This window comes from Xiphophorus hellerii, chromosome 19 (genome assembly GCF_003331165.1).
Source record: "Xiphophorus hellerii strain 12219 chromosome 19, Xiphophorus_hellerii-4.1, whole genome shotgun sequence".
NCBI classification, from domain to species: Eukaryota; Metazoa; Chordata; class Actinopteri; order Cyprinodontiformes; family Poeciliidae; genus Xiphophorus; species Xiphophorus hellerii.
Window position 1 is genome coordinate 21439080 of NC_045690.1, and position 20051 is coordinate 21459130.

General features: G+C 40.0%; 2 protein-coding genes across 11 annotated transcripts in view; both read left to right on the top strand.

Annotated features, from left to right (window-relative positions):
- stxbp5b (syntaxin binding protein 5b (tomosyn)) overlaps positions 1 to 12025 on the top strand; it is a 41100-nt gene extending 29075 nt beyond the window's left edge. For all 10 annotated transcript variants that reach the window (XM_032547065.1, XM_032547066.1, XM_032547071.1 and 7 more), the window contains 5 exons: positions 1758 to 2121; positions 2294 to 2459; positions 3501 to 3612; positions 7972 to 8192; positions 8282 to 12025. In XM_032547065.1, coding sequence (XP_032402956.1) covers positions 1758 to 2121; positions 2294 to 2459; positions 3501 to 3612; positions 7972 to 8192; positions 8282 to 8323 — 905 coding nt within the window. In that variant the 3' untranslated portion in view covers positions 8324 to 12025. The remainder of the gene's footprint in view (positions 1 to 1757; positions 2122 to 2293; positions 2460 to 3500; positions 3613 to 7971; positions 8193 to 8281) is intronic.
- Positions 12026 to 12762: 737 nt separating this feature from the next.
- sash1b (SAM and SH3 domain containing 1b) overlaps positions 12763 to 20051 on the top strand; it is a 66289-nt gene continuing 59000 nt past the window's right edge. Inside the window, exon 1 of the mRNA XM_032547076.1 lies at positions 12763 to 13932. Within this exon, the coding sequence (XP_032402967.1) occupies positions 13459 to 13932 (474 nt within the window). The 5' untranslated portion in view covers positions 12763 to 13458. The remainder of the gene's footprint in view (positions 13933 to 20051) is intronic.

Here is a 20051-nt window from a genome sequence, read left to right on the forward strand (position 1 = left end):
TATTCATAGTTTTGATGCCTTCAGTGTGAATCTACAATGTCAATAGTCATGAAAATAAAGGAAACTCATTGAATTAAAAGGTGTGTCCAAACTTTTGGTCTGTACTGTACATTTTTCATTTAACATAAAAAAAAAACCCTGTGTCTGTAAATGTGGTCTACCAAAAACTTTTTAAATGTCATAGTTTTAAGCTTCACCCAGTCAAAATTACTGTAAAATAAATCTTCTGTTAAGCACCTTTTGCTATCTGACATGTTAAGGTTAAAATATTTTTTTAGCTGCAGATGCATCCTGTGCTACAAATGATCAAGTGTTTATTTGCACACTGTGTTATTGAATTATAGGCAATAAAATGTTTTTAAAAAGAATTAATTTATTGGTTTATTTGCATCTTTAAATAAATGTCAATATTATATAAATAAGGCATAAATGAAAAATTTACAAAATGTGAAAATTTTTCCATAAGACTAATTGATTAATTATCAAATTAGTTAACAGATTAATCAATAACTAATATAATTGTTAGTTCCAGCCCTTGTTCAAATGGGATTTTAAGCGATTAGATCTGGGTAAGGTAAAGTTGCTGTGCATTTGTGAAGTGTAAAGACCTCATCATTCCCAAACATTTCTACAAATAAATAACAGAAAATGTCTTAAATTCATGTGTCTAAAATTAAGGCTTTAAAATGTCTGAAGTTAATTTTTAAAAATCTGATTTGGCCTTAAATACATTAATTACAAGTCTTAAATTTTGACACGGCAGGACTGTTTAATCTTATATATTCAGGTAGTTTGTATTTTTTTGTGACTTTGTGGTCAGGCAAGAATTTGAGGCAGACTTCTTTGTTGCATCCTGTAACTACATCTAGCTAGCTGCTGACATACCTAGCTGGGTATGTTAGCAGCTAGCTAGAGGACAAACATCGTCCAGCCAACTGACCATACCAGCTAAGGTGGCTAGCTAGGGTCCATTAATAGCTACGGTATATTAATTTAATAGTAATATACCCTAGAGAGCCAGCCTGGGTGTATTATTTGTTCCTTAATAGTTTTATATTTTTATATATACTATGTTATTTCATATACTCCTGGCTAGCTAGACGTTCATCTTTGCCACTGGCTCACTTTTTTTTGCCAACCCATAGGATGCCACATAAATTCAGTGCAGAAAAGCTTGGCACTACGAGGGTTAGGACTGCAGAGAGCCATATGTACTGTGAGAAGCACAAAGCTGCTCCCCAGTGCCACAAACAGACCCTAGAAATGTCACCGTTTTGATCCTCTGGCGTGGCTAAAGCTCCCCAGAAAACGATCTGCGCTGCGGCTACTAGCACTGATCTCAGAGCAGCATTTGGTGCGACACAAACTCTGAAGTCGGAGATGTAGTGGATTTTAAACACGGTGGTCGAGCAGAAAGATCCGTCTTACCTATTGAAGAATTTGATTTCAACAAAATTGTTGGTGTGGAGGAAAATACATTTGGAGGGAACAAAATGAGAATTGAGAGCCACAGATGCACCTATGATAACAAATTGTCTTCAACTAAAGTGAGACTTGGATAAGATCTATAATTTATAGAAGCTATATGCATATAAAATTTGTAATTTTCTTTTGCACATTTTGCATTACAAGTCTTAAATGTTACTCTTAAAGGCCATAAAACATCTTAAATTTGAGCTGTTGAAACCTGCAGAAACCCTCTCAGTTCCTCTCTGTGCTGTGTTTTGTTGTTTTATAACCCAAACTCGCATTTCCAGGCACCTTGGTCCATCTCAAAGGAGGCATCCTGACCATGGCCCTGCTGGATGCTGCTGGAACTATGCTGCCCCCTTCCTGTGAAGCGTGGTACGACCCCAACGCCTCCGACGAAGAGAAAGAGAAAGAGAAGACCCGGAGGCGCAGGCCGGCCACGCCTCCGTCCTCACAGGAAGGCCAGGACTCCCAGTTTGCCGTGCTGTGTTCGGAGAAGCAGGCCAACGTGGTGGCCATGCCGTCCCAAACCAGCATCTACAAACACAACATCACAGAGACCTCGTTTGTGCTGCGCGCCGACGTGGTGCAGATGGCCGGGGCTTACTGCATCGCCTGTTTCTGTGCCAACGGCCACATTATGACCCTGAGGTATGCACTGGTACTTTGCAGTTTTGATATCTCTGATCAAGACGCCTCACCTCTCTTTGAATTTCCTGCCAAGAGTGCAATATATGGTATCTGAACACAGCTAATGAAGTCGTTTGTAGAACTTGTAAAAAGCACCACATCCCTCTGACATCTTTCCGTTTGATGGTTATAGCTTGCCCAGTCTGCGGCCTCTGCTGGACATCAACTACTTGCCGCTGACAGATATGCGGATAGCCAGAACGTTTTGCTTCTCTAACTTGGGCCAGGCTCTGTACCTGACCTCCCCCACCGAGATCCAGAGGATCACCTACAGCCAGGAGACGTGCGACAACCTTCAGGTCAGGCAGCAAGGAAATCGGTTCATAGGATTGCAATTTTTGGCAAACAACTGATTGATTTGTGTAGGCAATTTTTATGAGGAGCGAGATCAGAAAGTTCTGTTCCTTTAAAATCGTATTAATGCCGTTTAACGTGGCATAATTAGTGAAAAATGATGCATAGTTTTCTAGATAAAAGTGGGTCATTTTTGCTTCCGGCTCCCTTTATTTTAACACCTAAAATAAATTCCAGAGCAATCAGAGGCCACCTGCTTTGTAAAAAATAAAAATGTCTGCCTATGTGCAGAGTTGGATAGTAACTTCTCGGAAAGAATGTACTTTTAAAAGTATTTTTAACTCTGCTTACTTTTTACTTTTACTTGAGTAATTTTATTATAAAGTATAAAGTTGATACTCTGCCAACTGAGTAACTTTTTGTTAAAGTTTCAGAAGTTTTATTCTGAAAGAAATTGATTTAGATTTTTTTTCTTCTTTTTTGCTTTGTTATTTTATGAGTTATTTGTATGAATTATTTTCATTTTGGTTCTCAGAATACCAAAATGTACACATAACTATATTTTGGTCTGTCAGATGTAAATTTTTAAATATCAAATGATTAATGTTTTCATCTGCTACTCTGTACCTGAGTCCACATCAGCGCCTCTGTGAAGCACAGTGGTGGTAGTATCATGCTGTGGGGGTGCTTCAAAAGAGTGTAGGAAACCTGGAATGAATTCTGATAACCAATAATTGCACTGGATTTTATTTTTTGTACTGACGGCTAAATATAAATATTCTTTTTTTTTGTAGAATTTTGTTTTCTTCTTCCATTTCACAAATATGCTCCATTTTGTGTTTGTCTGTCACGTAAAATCTCAGTTAAAATCGCTTCTGTAAAGTTAATTTAACTATTGAAGGGAGTGTTGACATTTTGGTAGGAAATTGCATTATTTCAGATCCTAGGTTGTTTTTTGTTTTTAAAGCTGACGTTTATTGCTCGGACTGAACATCCTGGGGGAGAATATATTGAAACGGACGTGCTGATGCTTTTGTCGTCCTCAGGAAATGCTCAGCGAGTTATTTACCCCCGTGGAGACGCCGGAGGCTCCGAACAGAGGCTTTTTCAAAGGCCTTTTTGGTGGAGGAGCTCAGTCTTTGGACAGGGAAGACCTCTGTGAGTGCGCAGCGTCCTTCGGCGTTACATAAGGCTGCTCTAACCTTTTACATCACATTTACATAATACCTCCACTCCGGTCTCAGCAGTTTTCCCGTCAGTGATGCTTTCACTGCCCTTTGATTTTTCAATAGACCAGTGAGAGTTGGCTCGCTGCTTAAAGCTGCTACCAAGACGTTACCTTAAGCACAATCAAAGTCACTTTACTAAAGTCTGTCTAGAGAACATATCATTCAGTTTTTTTGTACACTTTGCTTTTTTGTTGCTATTTAATGAAGATAAAACTAACCCTCTCAGAAATAAGCATCCATGTTTGGACGCATCTGGTAACATCACTTAAGGCAATTCAGTTTATTTTTTGGGGGGTTTTTTTTAGTATGCCTATTTGTAATCTTAGAGGGTTTTATTTTCAGTGTATTTTTGTTTTCAAAAGTTAAAACTCGCCCATGACGTATAAGCTAGGATCAACTCTTGTTATTTATTTTCATGGTTTTAACAGGGACCGAAACGATTAATCAAATATGATGAATCGATTATTGAAATAATCGTCAATTAATCTAGTAATCGATTAGTCGTTAACTGGAGCACAAAGACTTAAAAAGGAGACAATCTACTGAAAAAAATCAATATATTCACAGAATAATTAACCAAATCTGTACCAAATGCATATACATTTTAGATGAAAACACCTGACAATAAAAATGTGTCACCCAAAGCTCCTCCAGTGTTACATTTTCAGCTCCAACTGGTCCAAATTCACTAAAGGAGTTCTATGCTATTGCATTTTAGGCAATTAAAAATGTCTTACTTACGGTAATAGCCCCTTTTTTTTGACAGAAACCCATTTTTGATTTTTGTGTAAATTTTTCATTATTTTCAATCTCAATCTGTCAGCTGAAATTGAGTCACACGTTGTTTGTGGTGCCAAACACGAATAGACGTAGTCTTGGCGGCTAACCACATCTCATCATTTCTCCCATGTAAAACATGAACTAAGGATAGGAACAGACTGATATTACTCTGATGTTAATGAATACATATCAAGCTGCGTTCACACTGCAGCCTGAAGTGACCCAATTCTGATTTCTTTTTTTTTTTTACGTAATTCGACCTGTATCTGATCTTTTCATGACAGTCTGAACACTGAGCACTTCTTCTTTTTATGGTGGTTGGGAGAAAACTGAGACCGCTGATGCTACTGCGCCCTCTACTGCGCATGTGGGACACTTTTAGGTCGTTTGCCTGTTCAGACTGCAGAACACGATTTCAGGAGTCAGAGGCTGAAAACGTCCGACGTCAGGAGTCACAGAGGCTGAAAACTTCTGTGATGTCAGGAGTCACAGAGGCTGAAAACTTCTGACGTCACGAGTCACAGAGGCTGAAAACGTCTGACGTCAGGAGTCACAGAGGCTGAAAACTTCTGTGACTCCTGACGTCACAGAGGCTGAAAACTTCTGACGTCAGGAGTCACAGAGGCTGAAAACTTCTGTGACGTCAGGAGTCACAGAGGCTGAAAACTTCTGACGTCACGAGTCACAGAGGCTGAAAACGTCTGACGTCAGGAGTCACAGAGGCTGAAAACTTCTGTGACTCCTGACGTCACAGAGGCTGAAAACTTCTGACGTCAGGAGTCAGAGGCTGAAAACTTCTGACGTCAGGAGTCACAGAGGCTGAAAACTTCTGTGACTCCTGACGTCACAGAGGCTGAAAACTTCTGACGTCAGGAGTCACAGAGGCTGAAAACTTCTGACGTCAGGAGTCACAGAGGCTGAAAACTTCTGACGTCAGTAGTCACAGAGGCTGAAAACTTCTGACGTCACGAGTCACAGAGGCTGAAAACCTCTGACGTCAGGAGTCGCAGAGGCTGAAAACTTCTGTGACTCCTGACGTCACAGAGGCTGAAAACTTCTGACGTCAGGAGTCACAGAGGCTGAAAACTTCAGACGTCAGGAGTCACAGAGGCTGAAAACTTCTGTGACTCCTGACGTCACAGAGGCTGAAAACTTCCGACGTCAGGAGTCACAGAGGCTGAAAACTTCCGACGTCAGGAGTCACAGAGGCTGAAAACTTCTGTGACTCCTGACGTCACATAGGCTGAAAACGTCTGACGTCACGAGTCACAGAGGCTGAAAACTTCTGACGTCACGAGTCACAGAGGCTGAAAACTTCTGACGTCACGAGTCACAGAGGCTGGAAACTTCTGACGTCAGGAGTCACAGAGGCTGAAAACTTCTGACGTCACGAGTCACAGAGGCTGGAAACTTCTGACGTCAGGAGTCACAGAGGCTGAAAACGTCTGACGTCACGAGTCACAGAGGCTGAAAACTTCTGTGACTCCTGACATCACAGAGGCTGAAAACTTCTGACGTCAGGAGTCACAGAGGCTGAAAACGTCTGACGTCACGAGTCACAGAGGCTGAAAACTTCAGACGTCAGGAGTCACAGAGGCTGAAAACTTCTGTGACTCCTGACGTCACAGAGGCTGAAAACTTCTGACGTCACGAGTCACAGAGGCTGAAAACTTCTGACGTCAGGAGTCACAGAGGCTGAAAACGTCTGTGACTCCTGACGTCACAGAGGCTGAAAACTTCTGACGTCATGAGTCACAGAGGTTAAAAACTTCTGACGTCAGGAGTCGCAGAGGCTGAAAACGTCCGACGTCAGGAGTCGCAGAGGCTGAAGTCTCTGTGACTCCTGAACTTAAACTCTCATGTTCAACTAAAGGTTATTTTAGTTATAATTCTAATTACTATCTTAAAAAATATATTTTTTATTTAAGACTTTTTTATGCAATCAGAAATACACTGAAATATACAAATAAGGAATTAATTTAAATCCTTTTTAAATAAGAAAATATTAATTTTATTTCCTAAATAGCATGCTTGATCAGCGGTAGCAAAGGATGCATCAGCAGCTGAAAATGATCCCTAACATCAACATTTGAAAAGTTGTGTACTTTGTGCTTGACTTAACGTTGATGCGCTGTAGAGTAGAAAATGTGTTTTAGTGTGAGATTATTTTTTGGACTGAATTTGAACCAGGTGTAGCTAAAACTGCCACTTGATGAGTTTTGGGCAGAACGTATTTACAGACAGTTTTTCTTACCTCAAATGCAAAATGTATATATTTTTGTACATTTTGCCTTGAGTACTGTTCTGAGGATGTTGTTCTTTATCAAATAACTTTTCTGAGTCTGTATACTCCAGTTAATGATTAATCAGTTACTAAATTAGTTGACAATCACTTCAATAATTGATTAATCACAATTAACTCCATTAAGTATTTCAGCTCCTAATATTTGCGACTGTTTATTGTTAGCATTTAATTTATAAAAAGTTTTAGTTTTGTCTTCTGATTTATAGCACAAAATCAGAAACTCAATCCGATTGTTAGCTTTTATTTATATTAACAGTACCGTATTTTCCACATTATAAGGCGCACCTTCAATGAATGGCCTGTTTTAAAACTTTTTTCATATATAAGGTGCATAGAATAGACGCTACAGTAAAGGCTGGGGTTACGTTATGCATCCATTAGATGGAACTGCGCTAAAGGGAATGTCAACAAAATAGTCAGATAGGTCAGTCAAACTTTATTAATAGATTACAAACCAGCATTCTGAAAACTCTGTTCATTCCCAAAATGAATAAACAGCTGTTTTATTATTTTCCCCAAGGTAAAGTCAGTGATGTGGTATTTTCGTGACACAGTTTATCTTTTAACAACAGCAAGGTATAACATATAGTGGAGGGGAACTTTTCCTCGATTCAATAAACACGTAAAAAACCGTCTGATACTGTTACGGTAAATCAAACGTTAGTGCAATCACAATATATATCCACTTCCGTTATAACCATTGATTGGTTCATGTTAAATTCTCTGGCTGCTGCTCTATTCCCGTGTTCTACTGCGTGACTGATCGCCTTGAGCTTAAACTCTGCGTCGTAAGCTTGTCTCTTAATAGGAGCCATTTTGGGGTCTTTACACAGAACCCAGCGTGCACCGCGCGCTTCTTCTTCTACGGGGGGAAATGAAGTCGGCGGCTGCTCACCGTAGTTGCGAGACCTGTTGTGGCTCAATATTGGTCCTTAAATAATGCGCACCGGATTATAAGGCGCACTGTCGGCTTTTGAGAAAATTGAAGGTTTTTAGGTGCGCCTTATAGTGCGGAAAATTCGGTAATTAAAAAAGAAATTTCATTATTTGCTCATTTTCATCTTTTAATGTATTTCTAGTATTGCATGTAAAAAGGCTTAAGTGGGTGAATGAATAATCTGCAGAATGTGCCAATTCTTTTTTAAATTTTTTAAATATCCGATTAATCAAATAATTGTCAGTCATTTTTTTGTCGTTTGCTAGTCGGTGAAACGGCGGCCGGTAAGGCCTCGCGCAGCCTGGCCCAGCACATCCCGGGCCCGGGCAGCATGGAGGGCATGAAGGGCGCGGCGTCCGGGGTGGTGGGCGACCTCGCCCGTGCCCGGGTGGCGCTGGACGAGAGAGGGCAGAAACTGGGAGAGCTGGAGGAGAGGACGGCAGCCATGATGGCCAGCGCGGAGTCCTTCTCGAAACACGCCCACGACGTACGGAACGACCTCCGTTTCACCCGGTTTGTTTTCTTGTTGTTCTCCCTCTGAAATCAATCTGTTATTCTTATCATTTCTCTCCCCAGATGATGGTGAAGTACAAAGATAAAAAGTGGTACCAGCTCTGATGACAACGAGCGGAGCGCTGGACTCTGTTATCATGCACACCAGTATCTCCGGGGAGCTGGGGTTCCTCCTCTTGTATTCTCTCTTTTTTTTTTTCTGCGCGGGCGGGCGGGCTGGGGTTGCTCTGCTCAACAGAATCATGCTCTTTCTCTCAGCACAATAACCTTCACTCTCCATTACTCCAGTCGACAGAGACGAGGAGCGAACTCCTTGGCTTCTCTTCCTCCGTTTCACCCGACAGTGATAGAAGATCGAAATATATCCACACCTGTTGCTTGTCGAGCAAAGACAGGAAGGGAGGAGGGACAATTCTGCAAATATAATGTACTCTGGGTGGCCTGGCTGCACTTTCCCAGCCCCCTTTGTTTCCTTTCTAAGCCCTTTATTGTGTCTGCCAAACACAGCGAACTTAAACGAGGAGAAAAGTCTGATCCTTCGAAACGAATCGAGTGAACACGTGAGGTTCCACAGGAGTGACTGGGAAAGACTTCTGTTTCGTTTTTCTGTTCTGAATCATCCTTTTCCTCCGGTTTAGCCATCTAGAAAGAGCCTTGAAGCACTTAGAGTAGTGGAGTAGATAAGTTGGACAAACAGATGCTGGATCTGTTGCCTCTTAACTGAACAAGGGCTGGTAGTTCAGTAGTTTGCCGTCGTCCTTTTCACATCTACCGAGTCGCTTTTTGGGCGAGAATGTTTTCTGAGTCACTTTGGGTTTTTATTTAAGGTAGAAAAATATTTTGGCATTGAAGATTGTGTGTTGGGCATTAAAAGTTATGTGAGCGCAAAAAAAAAAAAAAAAAAAGTGCTAAAAATGTTTACCCCCCATGAAGAGTTTACATTGTTCTCTAACAAATGAGTTGAGACACTGGAAAACCCCCGAGTGCTGTAGTCAGATCTTGTGACAGGCTAAACAAAGATTGTCGGTAGTTTAACAAGGATAAATGTTTGTGGGGTTTTTTTTTTTTTTAGAAGTTTTCTGGGATAAAAATCAACCTTTTTTTCATCCTGGTGTAGCTGAAGATGATTTTTGTCTTTTTTTTTTCAAGAAAAAGTGTGTTTCTCTTACAGCACAATGGAAGTGGTGATGCTGTTTGTGTTGGTAGACATGACCGAGCACAGTGACTTGCTCACTGTGCCACAGCTCGTCTCTCTATGAACTGCTCTTTTAAACACTCTCTCTCTCTCTTTTTTTTTTTGTTTTTGTTTGTTTGCCTTTGCCTCATGAAGCGTAAACGCCAACTTCTAGCTCTGTGTACGCTACTGTGACTTGCAAAAGTATTCATCCCTCGTGAGCTTTTCCTCGTCAAAGAAGTGGGTAGTTGTGGAGGTTTAGGAGTGTTTTAGACGGTTTTCGTGTTTACAAATTCAAATCTGTAAATTGTGGTATGTTTTGGTTTTCAGCCCCGTCTTTATTATGATTTTTTTTGGGTGTGTGATTTTTAACATTTCAACCAACGTTGACTAGATCATTCTCACAAAGCATACATCAAACCTTTGACTGTATGCTTTGGCTCGTCGCCGCTCTTCGCCACAGAACTCTGTTGCGGCCTTCGTTCAATACAAAAAGTCCCACAGGACGATACTCCCACCACCGTGGTGTTTTTAGGGTGACGTGCAATGTTTCTGACTCCAGTTTGCTGTGAGATGTTCAAAACTGAAGCTTCTCCGCAGTTGTATCCCCGGCCTGTCCCTTATCTTTTTTTGGTCTTTGCGATATTTGTTTGCAATTGCTCTTCACAGATCAGCCATATTTTATTCCAAGCTTAAACTACACGCATTTCCACTCCTTTTGCTAATTAGGTCATTTATTAGTCACCTAATTAGTTGCACTTTTTATTTAGTGGTATCATATCATAAAAAAGAGGCTGAACAGACAATAGATTTTCATTAAGGACAATGAAGTTTGTGACTTAGTGAAGTATAAAAAAGGTTCCAAAGGGTGTGAATACTTTTGCTAAGCGTTGTACAGGTTTGTGTTTGTGAACATGCGTATACGAAGGAATATGTGTAGTACGGCCGCTTTATTGATGCAGTGCGTTACATCAGATCTCTACAGGTTTAATTCATTTTTGCTGGAGTGTTTTGTCGAAAAAGACTCAACCTTTTTGTTTCCTTTCACAAACTGCAAGGACCTGCTGCTGTTATACGCCAACATAGGAGGAGCAAAACTTCGTCAGGCCAAATTGCTGCCAAATGTTGTAAATAGCTCGACGGTTTGACGCGAATCTGAGCTTCGGCAACACTGTACGCTTGCGGCCATGTTGTTTTCTGACACCAAAGAGTTACCTTTATTTCACAGAGTTGTCTTTATGTGTTTTTCCCCTCCGGAATACTAAGAGCGTATTTTGACACTCGTCGAAGTCTACTGTGTACACAAAGGAGAGCAGACTGACTTTTTTTTGTTTGTTTTTTTTGGGGGGTGGAGGGATTTGTTTTTTTCGTATAAGCACGACACTTTTCTCACCGTCCCGACCTGTTTTTATTTATTTTATTTTTTTCTGTTCAGAAAGGTGAGCAGCAATAGCTGGAGGAGTTTCTTTCCAAACTGATTGATCCACCGGAGAGAAAAATCCAGAACTGTCGGCTGGAAAAGACGGAAACGTCTCAAGTCTGCGGTGGATTACGCAGCAGTTTTCAAAGAAACCCTTCACTTGTCAGACAGCTGATTTTAATCCACTCCACTTCATACTACTGAGATAAACCCATGTGGAAGAGAAAAAAATATGTGGGTTTTGCACTATTTTTTGTACTCTGTAAAATTTTGCTATGATTTTCAATGTGTCCCATTTTCCTTTTTTTTTCTGGGAAGGACAAAAACATCGTAAACTTGTGCTTATTTATATCATTCGCTGATTATGATGATTTTTTCATTCTCAGATTTTGTTCATGTCCGATTAAAGAAACTATAAAATATTTATATTTTAAAACAAAACAAAAAAAAATATATATATGTATATATAAATGAATATATACTTTTATTTCAACAATCTATTAAAATAAGTACCTTTATGTCATTTTGAGATGGAGGAAGTGACGTTTATGTCCAACCAATGGCTCTTCATAACTCGTCGTCATTCAGAAACCATTTTCCTGTACGTATCCAAGTCGCTCATCCGATTTTAAAGCTTTGCTACTGCAGCAGGATCGCCTCCTTCTGCTGGGCTGTTTCTACGAAAAGTGTGGCCTCGACTTTAAAAGTGCTTCAGTTTGCAACTTGTACGTCCTAAATGGCCTCTTATTGCACATTGAAGGATGCATGATATTACGTGTTTACAAACTTGAAACGACCATGTATTATCCCTCTTAGAGATCGTCTGCTCTGGCATTTGTATTTAGCACCACGTTGAACAAAAAATCCTGAAGTTTTTCGTTTCGCCTCCCTCATCCGATCGTGCGGTCACCGTTTGCTTCAGAGAACTTCTTGCTTTCCCTCCCTTTGCGCTGTAGAAACGCGTCCCGCAGTCGAGCATCGTGCCGGAGAGCTCTCGCCATACTTCCATCCGTCTTCTGGGATGACGAACATCTGTGGAGTTGCAGTATTTTGTTTGGCAAAAAAAAAAATTTTTGTACAGTTTTATTAAAATCAATTTCACATGGATGTCTGACTTAATCTGCTGCCACAAACAATTTAGACTGTAGATACAGTATATATAGATATTATTGTGCAATGTAAAAAAAAATAATAAATGTAAAACCCAACGTAACATTTGTCCTGTGGTTTCTGTTCTTATGTAGTCAATCATTTTATTGATTGAGAAGTTCTTGACACTCTTCAGGTCACAGTTCCAGTTGTGGGCTGTTTTGTCCTAAAGGAAACAAACAAAAATACTACAAAACTTCTCATTTTCAAAGAAATTACATTTATTTGCCTCACTTCTTCTGTGGTTAGATATTAAACATGAACTCCCTCTGATATTTTTTAGACTTCATCATGTCACCTTTTAAGAAATGTCAGGTTTGACATGTATCTGAGTTAGATATATGTTTGGGCTCCCATGAAATTATTTCAAACCTCCTTTTATCCACAACTCATCAAACAGCTTCAACCACTTTTAAGAACTCTAATCATTTGATTTTCTGCTTTTTTCTTCTATCAGAAACACATTTCTCTGACTAAATCTGCCTGGGACAAGAATCGTTTTGGGCTCAAATGAATTCCCCTCATTAATTGGGAGAGAAACCACACTTTGTGCTGTCATTGACCACTTTCTAGCCAAGTTCTGGCTGAATATTTAACCACTTCTTGAAACTAAGTGCAAATTCTTTTAATTTTCAACCCTTTGATTTGATGTTATAATTTTTTACCTTTATTTTATTTTATTGGATGCGCTTCTCAAACAGCCCTGCAGGTGGCAGCAGCGCCCGCCGTGCTCTCGTCATCCGGCCGGCGGGCAGGGAGCCTCATCTGTCGGCAGCCGGGGCAGCAGCAGCATCTTCACTCTGAACTGTCCGCACAAGCGGAGGGACAGGAAACTTAAAACGCGGCGTGTGTGGAGAACAGACTGAACTAAGTGCGCTCTGCTCGTCTGGAGGTTTTTCTTTGTCTTTGTTTTGGTTTTTTTTAACGCTCTGTTTGTGACAGCAGCGACTTGTATCGGCTCTGCCTTCGCTCTCTGCTCCGGATAAATGTTTGATGGAGCTCCGCGTCTTTCACCGCCGCGATGGATGAAACAAAGAGGCTGGACGCAGTCCTGGGGAAACGTTAACGCGGTTTGTTCCCGGATTGAGAGAAAGTATCAACTTTGAGGTAACTCATTAGTTGTAATTGGAAAAAGTCTGAAAGTAGAAGAACTTCGCTGTGTTGCCTAAGGATGCGGTCTCGCGCTTGTTCTTACCGTGAATTTACCTCATTTGTACACTTTTACGTGACGTCACAGGTGGAGGTCACGAAAGCCTGAACCTTCAGCTGGGTTCATGGCCTGATAATTTCAGGTAGCGCCTTTTTTTTTTTTTTTTTTATTCCCTGAATGCTTCAAACATGAGTTACCTGTGCTTTCTGAAACTTACCAGCAGATGTGCCTAATTTGGAGAGCTGAACCTGGTTCTGTTTGTGCTGCATGGACCACTCAGCTGCACTGCCAAGGGGGAGATGATGATGAGTATGAATTAAATTAGCCCTTGTTAATTCTGCCCTAAGATGAGCCAGGGGGCAAACCTCGTCCTCCAGTGGCTCTCGAAGCTCCACCTGGCCCAGTACGTCGAGTCTTTCCTTGACAACGGCTACGACGACCTAGAAGTCTGCAAGCAGATCGGAGAGCCGGATCTGGACGCGATCGGCGTCCAAGTCCAGTACCACAGGCACCGGCTCCTCACAGCCGTGCAGGAACTCATAGAGGAGGACAGAAGGAGAGCACCTGGCTACTATTTCACCTTGGAGCCTCTGGAGGCTTCTGCTTGCCACCACTCTGACAGAGTGCGTGACCCGGGGTCACTGGGGTCACACGCGCAGACCACAGCCGTACACCAGGCCTCCTGTCCCGGAAACCACAACCCGAGATTCACAGACTGCAACGACTTTGTGACTTACCCCAAGCTGAAGCTGAAGGTGCTGATAAGAGACAAGCTGGCAAAAGACGGAATCAACCTGGGACAAGCACCTTACACCCACAAGGTAGGGAACTGTCACCCCGTGTGTTTCGCTCTTTGCTCAGGCTGGATGCTGGCTTGTCTGAAGCTGTCTCTTTGAGTTTAATATGCTCACTTTGCTGTGTGTGTGATGAAGAGTGTGACGAATTCCTTTGATGCTGCTGACGTCCATTGATTCCTCTTTAGGGCTCTTGGGGATGTGTTGTTGTCTTAGGCAGAGCTCTGCAGGGATTCACCGCACTGTTAATGTACTCAGTCTTTTTAAATTAGGCTTTACTGACTTGATTTATTTGCAAATTTACACTCCCTTCTGATCTTTCCTGCTGATTTTTTAGATGGAAGTTAACTCACTTCCTGCAACAACAACCCTCTTAGGGTTTTTTTTTGTGCAAGAAACGATTTAGAAACTATTAAAATCTTGAAAAGGTTCGACTTGTTGCATTCTGTGCACGAACATGCGGAACATTGATGGTCTTGTTGAACATAAGCCGATATGGTATGGTTGATTACGGGCAAGTTTTTAGTCAAAACTCTAAATATACTATCTTAAATTTTCCTTCTCTAGCAGGATTTTTAGTATGACCCATGAGTTATTACTTTTGTTAATTTGAGCTGTGATTGAATTACTGTTGTTTTAGTTTAGGTCCTTGATGTTCAAATGTTTTGCCTCAGTCTGCAAGCTCTGGAAATATGTGGGTTGTTTTTTTTTCTTTCAGTAGGAACCAGGAAGTTGCATAGAAGTTGAAGTTTTAATTCAAGTTTAAATATGAGAACGTTTTACGATTATCAATAATTTCACAAGGCTGTGTTTCCGTTAACTATATAATTGCACAAGTTGGAATTACAAAAAGAAATTAGCTTAACCCTCCTGTTATGTTGCGGGTAAAATTTACCAGTTTTAAAGTTTAATTTTTTTTTTTAAGTAGTTGGAAGTATTTTTTTGCATGAAACTTTTTCTATTTGTCTTAATAGGTTCACTCTACATATAAATTGAAAATTTATCCATTTTACACATTTGCAACCCCCCTGCGTCTACTTTTTACATAGATACTGTTTGGGTCAATTTGACCCGGCAGTCAAGTTAAAGTGCAAAAACAGGTTTAAAAAATTTCCATTTCTATATGTTTTCTTGCAGCTATGAACCATATTTCACCACACACACACAATCACAACACACCACCACACACATTTATGCACACCCCGACACACAAGCCCACTTTCTCACTACTCTCTTTACTTCACTAGGAAACTGCGAGAAAACAGGTGTTCACACAACTTTTGATGGGAATCTTTTCTGTTCCTGTGGACAAACTCCACCCACACTGAGTGGACACTCAGTAGAAGTGGAGGAAAACATAAATACTCTCTGCATGACTCATTTATCTTGATTTTAATCAGTGGGTCAATTTGACCCTGAACAGTATGTATTTAGCAAAGATCAATTTAAAGAAAATTATTGTTTTTTTGTGTCTAGGTTTTTTCAGTGGTCATAAAAAATCTAAATTAAATTTTTTATGTCCAAATGAGTAAATGAGTAGGTTGTTGTCATTGATCCTTAATTTGTGAAAATAAAAAAAATATCATTGCACAAATATTGATTGAAACTGTTAGTATTGGAGTTAATAATCAGATACAAAAATGTTTTTGAGGAATTGTTGGGTTTTTGACACTATTGCATGATTAAACACTCCCCGGGTCAAATTGACCCACGAACATTATTGCTGTACCTCAGAAACGAAGTTTGATGGAAACTTTCAAATTTTGAAACAACTCACTGATGAAGAGTTTTTGTCAGCATGAGCTGGTTTTTCGGCTTTATTGAAATTGGTGTATTTTGCAAAAAGGAAACACTTTTCTTTTTACATTCCATGAGTAACGTAATCAACAACCGAATGTCGCTACTGATGGAAACGACAAAGAAAATCACAGGAAGTGTTAGGAGGACGATGACACCACTTGTTTTTTAACCTTTTATGTCCTAAATTTAAAATCTCCACCAGGATATTTTTGCTTATTTTAATTGTATGGAGTTCTTTTAAATGCCCTGTGAGTAAATATATATTTGCCAATTTATCCATAACAACTTGAGCTTTCAATATCTAGCTAGTTATTTTCACAATTTACCGTCTATTGAGAGAGCGTCCCTCAGATTAATTTCATTCCCTGCTATGGCGGGAGAGAAATTACCATAATAACCCAATTTTTGTTGGAAAGCGCAACGTTTCCCCTTTCAGAAACCGTTGCAATTTTCCAGATAGCGCAACGTGTGGCGGAATTACGGTACTGCAAATTTGGCTGGATCGTCGCCGCTCCTTTTAGGACTCGGAGGGTTTAATGATTTATCACTTAAACTTATTCTTGTGTGATTTTAATTGCGTCTCAAATTTAGTGGAAGTACCGCAATGTTGAAATTGTTTTTCTGGACGTTAGCGGGGTACCAACAAAGTGTTTTACGCACATTTGTCATGGAAACGCATCTACTGTTGGTCAGTAGTCATTGCAGATGGGTCAGCAGAACCAGGAGGTTTGTAGTCCAGGTCTGTATGTACGCTGTTGATCTTTCTTCCATCAACGATCCTCTGCTGAGCTAAACTCAGGCACTGTGAGGGTGTGTGTTTGTTTGTCTGGTCTGTTTCTGTGGTTTGGGCCTCTGATGAACTGTTGACCTGTTCATGGCCTGCTTCCCCCTCTTGACAGCTGCCATAGGTTTTATCCCCTGTGACCTCAAACAGGTTGCGTCTGGTATAGAAAAAATGCATAGACAGCTTAGTGTGAGGAAAAATACTATAATCCACTGAAGGCTTTACACTATACTTAAAGCATAACCAGCAGCAATTTACAATTTGGTTGAAAACGGCAGGTGTTTGCTTTATGTGGACCATCTACTGAAAGTGTTTCTTGTGTCATGATCCACTTCCTGCAGGACCCGTTGGTTCGTGTAGATGCATAGGATAGTTATTGGACTCAGGCTGTGATATACTCAATCTGTGGTCATCCAGGTGAAAAGAGGAGCGGCGGGTCTGGCTTGTTTTCATCAGAGTGTCTGTGACTCTGAGGAAGGCAGCACCGATTAAACTCTGGATGCTTCATCGGAGAAAATGGATGACGATCGTTGTAATCTGCCCAAAGTGTGTGTGTTTTGGCTGTACCGTACCTGACTGTCGGGATGAATCTTTACCAACTAGCCCTGTCATCTGTGACTAAAGAATATCTCTACATTTTCAGACTTTATGACTGGGCTGAACACAAAACGGGTTCTGTTCGCAATCAGACTGTAATGCCTTAGCACAGTTTTAACCAGAAATAAAACACATAACCCGTTTTGCTCCTGCTGTCTGACATTAAAGTATGTGAAACGTTTCCTGTTTTAGGTCAATTTTACCAAAATTTAAAAATTGTCAGATTTTTTTTAGAGTGCAAAAAAAAACCCATAATGTAGTATGAATTTAAATATTTAGGAAAACCCACTTGGCGATAATGCTTTGTACGGTACGAATAACCTAGTCAACAACATTTGAGCTAAATGGATGCAAACCAGTGAGCGTATTTCGAGGTAACAACCTGAACTCACTCTTTTCTTGTGTGACGACAGAATAAATCAAGACATGTTTTGATAAGTGTTCATATCGGCCCCAGATCAAAAATAATAATAATAATAATAATACACTTTATTATTTATGTAGCATCCTGCAGCAATGCCTTGCTTTGACCCAAAGTGTTTTACCAGATAAAACAAATAAATACAATAAATCAGAGCTCCATTAAAAAGACACAATTAAAAAAAAAAAAAAGTAAAATGAAATATAAAAATACTAAAAGTTAAACATCTAAACCCCTCCAAAAGCAGAAGACGTTGTACAGCTGATAAGTGAGAGTTGATTCAAAACCTAACATGTTTGAAAAGCCGCTCAGCATGGAAGAAGCCATTTCAACAGCGATAAGACTAGTTTGCTGAAAGATGTGTGTGAGCAACGCGGTCTGCAAACCCGACTCGGTTACACCAGTTCTGTCCGGAGGAATGGACCAAACTTCCAGCAAACGGTCGTGACGCATGTGGGAGGACAAGCGTAACTTTTAACTCCATCATGCAGCTTCAGAGGGAATTCTCCCAGAAAATAAACAAATACATGGAAACTGCTCAGTTTGAAGAGAGTAAAAGTAAAAAAAAGTCTCTAAGATGATGTCATTATTCTGGTATGTAGCAAATAGAAGTAACTTAGGTAATCCTGCGACCTTAAACTGGGAATGTTTAGTCTGCTTAATGTCACTGAGACAAGAAAAATATCAGGTTTCAGTTGTTTGTGCATTTCAGACCAGTCAGGCCAGATGTTGGTTCCTGTCTGACTGAAGTGGTGTGTCGTATTTCTGCTAATAATAAAGAGTATTTTGAGTGCCTGCAAAAACAATTCTTAGTCGTATGCCAAATGGTCTTGTTTGCCTTTGGTGAAGATTACCCACTTTGGCGTATTGGCCTTATTTTGATCATGAAAATTTAATTTCCATCTGCTGTGTGCGAGGCTTTAAAGCGGTTTCTGTTTTCTCTCTGCGCCGAATAGCTGTGGCCAATTTCTCAGTTAGAGGCACATGCAGCAGATGAAAGATTCAGGGGTTACTAACGACTAAGAGCAGAGGAACTTTCTAGTTGACTTTTGACCTTTTTGGAGGTCAAACAATGCATTTGAATAAATGCATTGCTAGATTTAAGCGCTTCTCTTCTAATCTTCTGAGATTGCTTCCACTGAGTGATCATCACTGACAAATTATTGGTGTCCAGCTTTGGTTCTCTTACCTTCTGCTCTTAGCGTTTAGAGTGTCGGGTCGTCACTCATGCTTCCTTTCAGTGGGACGCGGGCCAGCTTTTTCGACACACTAAATTGACCTCCTTCAGCGCGTGCGCTGAGACGACGCGTGCGGTCGTTTCATTCATTTTCATTGTGGCCGAGTGTCGCGGTCGGACTCGGGAGTCAGTCGTCAGCGAGGAGGGATTTGAAGCCATCAGCTGGGATTGGTTGGCTGCACGTGAACAGCATTTTGAAGCAGTTTGACCTTTCAGGTTCACCAGATTCAGTCCATTAAAACGACTGCAGGTATGTAGGCCACCACTGCTATTTTTTTAACCCCCTCCCAGTATAAGTACAGCAGCTTCAGGCTGAGCTGGGAAGATATTTTTACTTTGATTTGTACGAGGTTTTCACTGTCTGATTACCTTGAGGGGAAAATACACCAATGTGTTTTTAAAATCAAGAAAAAGAAAATAAACAACATAATGGTTTTTGTATAAAACAGAGAAGCAAGCATTTTTTTACCTACTACTCCTAAAAGAATACATGACATGCTTATTATAATTATTATGCCATTTTACTAATATTTATGTAAGGTTTGGACAATAATATATTCTTATAAGTTTTCTGTAAATTATCATAGTTTTCTGACAATTTTCCTGTGTTATTTAAAGAAAAATAAACATTTTGGCCAAATAAAATGTCTGAACAGTTTTGAAATGAGTTTAAATATAATCAATATGTAAGACGCAAGACTTGCAGTAAACTCGGTGGAAGACTGTTGAGCCAAACTCCATTTTTTTAATTAAAAAAATTAAACAGCATTTAGGTAAAGTGTAATCTTCTTTCATAAGTTATTTTTTTTCTGAAGCTGAAGAAAAACAAAGCTCACGTAATAGAACATATGACACCAGTGAACAAAATCTTTCTTGTGTAACGTCCTTCTAAACTCATTTAGCTTTTCTTCAAAATACTTTTTTTCTGTTTTTCTATTTACAAAGTAAGCACAATTTTAACCTAAAATGAATAAAATTGCATGGTTAATATACAAAGCGTCATAAATTCCATAAAATAACAAAATGTAACAGGATTAAATTGCATTAAAAACGTAGGTTTGCCATTTATTTTTAAAGAGGTTTTAACTATGAGCTCTAGTTATTGAGCAGTTCACATCACACAGAAACAGGAAGCTGCGGCAGGCAATACATTCTCTCTTTCTCTGTTTTTTCACCTCGAGGATCAGTGTAAAGGGTGAAAAACTGAATTTGAATACTCACAAAACGTAAATTTTTTTTAATATATTGAATTCAAAGATTTTCCATTGTGATGAAACCTGTCTTACATTTGCCAGGCTCTGTCTTGT